This window comes from Manihot esculenta, chromosome 8, assembly GCF_001659605.2.
Source record: "Manihot esculenta cultivar AM560-2 chromosome 8, M.esculenta_v8, whole genome shotgun sequence".
Lineage (NCBI taxonomy): Eukaryota > Viridiplantae > Streptophyta > Magnoliopsida > Malpighiales > Euphorbiaceae > Manihot > Manihot esculenta.
The window spans coordinates 28,597,269-28,600,981 of NC_035168.2; the positions used below are offsets into that span (position 1 = coordinate 28,597,269).

The 3,713-nt window shown below is 36.0% G+C and overlaps 1 protein-coding gene across 1 annotated transcript; it reads right to left on the minus strand.

Annotated features, from left to right (window-relative positions):
- Positions 1-2,385: 2,385 nt before the first annotated feature.
- LOC110621495 (serine/threonine-protein phosphatase 7 long form homolog) lies at positions 2,386-3,347 on the minus strand. The gene is made up of 2 exons (XM_021765774.1): positions 2,545-3,347; positions 2,386-2,428 (listed from the first exon to the last, which is right to left on the minus strand). The coding sequence occupies exons 1-2, from the start codon at positions 3,345-3,347 to the stop codon at positions 2,386-2,388; spliced, it is 846 nt and encodes a 281-aa protein (XP_021621466.1).
- Positions 3,348-3,713: the final 366 nt, after the last annotated feature.

Here is a 3,713-nt window from a genome sequence, read left to right on the forward strand (position 1 = left end):
GTTTATTTGGTTGCTTTGCTTTTTTTCCTACCTTTCTAGCTATTCCTCTTTCGAAATTGTATTTTCGTTTTGTTTTGTTGGTTTCGTTGGCTTGACTTCTATTCTCGGAGTGTATGGTGGCCGGCGGTGTATGGTGGCAAGCGGTCTTTTCTGGCTTGTTGCATGTCGGTGCCGAGGTGCGAGAAGAGGCGGTGGAGGGACAAAGTGGTGGAATGTTCTAGAACAATCTTGACATGAATTGGATTATGTTTGGACTTTGGGCTGGAATGTGGTCCTTTTTGTTCTGGGTTAATTTGGATCTATACTTAGCTGTCCGCTTACAGTGCAATTTAATTTGCATGTTAAAAAAAAAAAAGAAATCCTTGTATACTCCAGTTCAAAGGAAAAATTATTTATTATTTGAATGTAGTCAAAAAATTAGAAAAACTGTTTAGATAAGTCTGAATCGTTCGTTACAATATTCATAAATTAATGATAAAAGATAAGCAATGAATAATATTAGATTTTAAAATATTTTATAGATAAAAAAATGAGTGATCATACCATGGGTTTGGTCCGATTTGCTGCCTGCTTGATTATGTTTCTCTATCCGTTTATTTGTTTCGTCTGGTCTTATCTGAATCTTTCTTTTGAATATTGATATTAGTTGTTTTATTTGCATATTTTGTTGGCTAAATTTGGTAGTGTTGTGTTGCCCCTTCTCGCTGTCATCGACATTTTACTTTTCGCGTTTCCATCGTGGGTGGTGCTATTGCGTATCGATGGAGCAGTGGTGAGTTGATCAATGTTTGGATTAACGACTTGGATTTAGATTTATTTTGATTTAATTTGGTTGGTTGGTTTGAGTTTTTTTATTTTATTTTATTTTTTTTGTCCATTGGGCCTTTTGCAATGTCTTTTGTAGCTCTCTTTATATCCCTTTATCCAAGGATAATGCAATCTATTTACATGGTAAAAAAAAATGATCAAGTGGGATGGCTTTGATAAATCAGATTTTATACTTTGTTGTCAATGATTATAACATATTCACTCAAAGACAATATTAATGACATTAAGTAAATACATTGTTCAAAAAAATTACATGAGATAAATAGTCACTAGTTTTGTCTATTTGTGACGTCTGTTAAGGAGATTCTTTGTCTCCATGTATATTTCTATTCATGTCTGAATTTTTTTCTTATTCAGTGGCTGATGCTAAGTCATGTGGTTTTGTACATGGCATCAAGTTTTCACGCTTTTCTCCAGCTATTACTAGTGTACTTTTTGCTATGATACTTGCCGTTTGCTAAAGCCACTCGTCTTGAAGCTGATAATCTCCCTCTTGTTTTGCAACCGTATACTACTGCCATGGGTCAAAGTGTTAATTTCATAAGTTCCAGATTTTGTTCAGTAAGCATACTCCTCTTGCATTAAGCCATGATCTACTCTCATTGTTTCATATGCCCAAAATTTAGGCATCTCATAAATATCTGGGACTTCCAGCACTTTTGGATTGTTTTAAGTAACAAGTTTTTCCATGGATAGAAGATTGTCTTCCGGTCAAGACACAATCTTGGAAGTAGAAGTTGCTTCCCCTTGCAAGTATGCTCTTCTTTACTTGATCCTACAGGCTATTCCCACCTAATCCATGTCTATTTTTAAATATTCGAAAATGTTTTGTGACAAGATGAATGCTCAACTTTCCTAGTTCTGATGGAGTGGAAATGCTCAACCCAAGAAAATTAGTTGGATTTGTTGGGATTGCTTGTGTCACTCTAAGATTTGAGGTGGTTTGGTTTTAAAAATTTTCAAAAATTTAATTTAGCATGCTTGGCTAAGCAGAGTTGGCATTTAGTGACTCATCCTTCTAGTCTTTGGGCGAGGGTTCCTAAGGGGCTGTATTTTCCCCACTCTTCATTTTGGGAAGCTAATTGCATCCCCATGGTTCTTGGATTTGGCAGGGTTTGTCACACTTTCTTTTGGATGAACTGTGGGTGCCAAACATGGAGAGTTTTAAACTGTCTCAATTTAGATGTTACTCGCTCCATGTTAATCTAGTGGTTGATCTCTTCGATCATTCTTCTCGCCATTGGAATTACTCTCTTGTTCATATTCTTTTTTCGCCTGCTCAAGCGAAGGCTATTCTAACTGTCCTAATTGTGTTTGTTGGCACCCTTGATTCTCTTATTTAGCATTATGAGAAATACCATACCTATTCTGTTCATTTTGGTTATCGTCTGGTTCAGGTTTCTCATTTAGTAGACCTTTTTATAGCTAGCTCCCTCTCATTCGCCTATACTATCTCCTACTTTATGGAAACATAATTAATGTAGCTTTAAATTATTTAAAATTTCTTTTTCCGTTATAACATGCTCGGGTAATAAACGATCTAGCTGATAATGCAGCTCAACGAGTACGTGGGTGACGACCTCCGTTATCATTACTCCACCTGCACAATATATTATATTAGCAAATATTTCTTTATATATTAAAGTAAAAAAAATATAATGTAATAACACATATCTGCTGCCTAGTGGAGCATCATGATGTGGTACTCGAACAGACAGTGTCGGCGAAACTGCTGTGATACAGTCCCATGTCCATATCTGGAGAATGAACAATGAACCTGCCATTTGCATAACTTCAGGATTTGTCGTCTTACATAACTGTCTGTACAACCATGCCAGACATGCACCACCCCAGCTATAATTGCCGACTTTCTCCAAGTCGGCTAGCAAAGGTAAAAATATAAGGTTCACACGCGAAGCTGATGTATCACTAAAAATAGATCCAATAACTCTCATGATATATGCGCGTGCGAACCTCTGCACAACTTCCTCATCGGAGTCATCTGGAAGCTGACTAAACTCCTCAGCTAGCCATACCATCTTCAAGTAACAACCTCTTATGGCACTATTAGGTGGAACGACACCTAATAGTGCCTCACACACCGATGACCAATGGTGGCATGAACGCCCTGTAACAGCTGCACCATTGACCGGCAACCCGGTTATTAACCCTACATCCTGAACGGTAATGGTCATTTCCCCTTCGGAAAACATAAACGTATGGGTCTCTGGTCGCCACCGCTCCACCAGGGCACTAATTAGATGCCAATCCAATGCAAAAAATCCTAACCGTATTATCCCATAAAATCCAGTTTGTCTCAGATAAGGTATTATTTGATTCGGAATGTCGTCCAGATGTAAAATTGTTCCCATCCTTCTGCAAGCAATTGCCCCAACTTCCATATTTTGTTGCCATATAGCCTCAGACCGATGATCGGCTTGTGCATATAGCAAGGATAAATCGTTGGGACCCGATAAAATATAATTACGGCGGTCACGGCGATTGCGTCTTTTCTCCATACTTAATTATGTAAAATTATATATAATATTCAAACACCAATTATTCACTAAATAACACTACTTAATTTAACAATATAATTATATACATATTTAAAAAAATATTATATCAAAAAATCAAAAAATAATTACTACTAATTCAAAAGGTATTCTATCCAAATATCACAACAATTACTATATCCAATAATCACAACAAATATTATATTAAAAATCACAACAACTAATCTATCCAAAATCACACCACATATTCTATCCACAAATCACTACAAATATTCAATCTAAAAATCACAACAAATATTTTATCTAAAAACAACAACAAATCTAACACCACGTTAAAAAAAATTTTAATAATATATTGGTGTTATTATT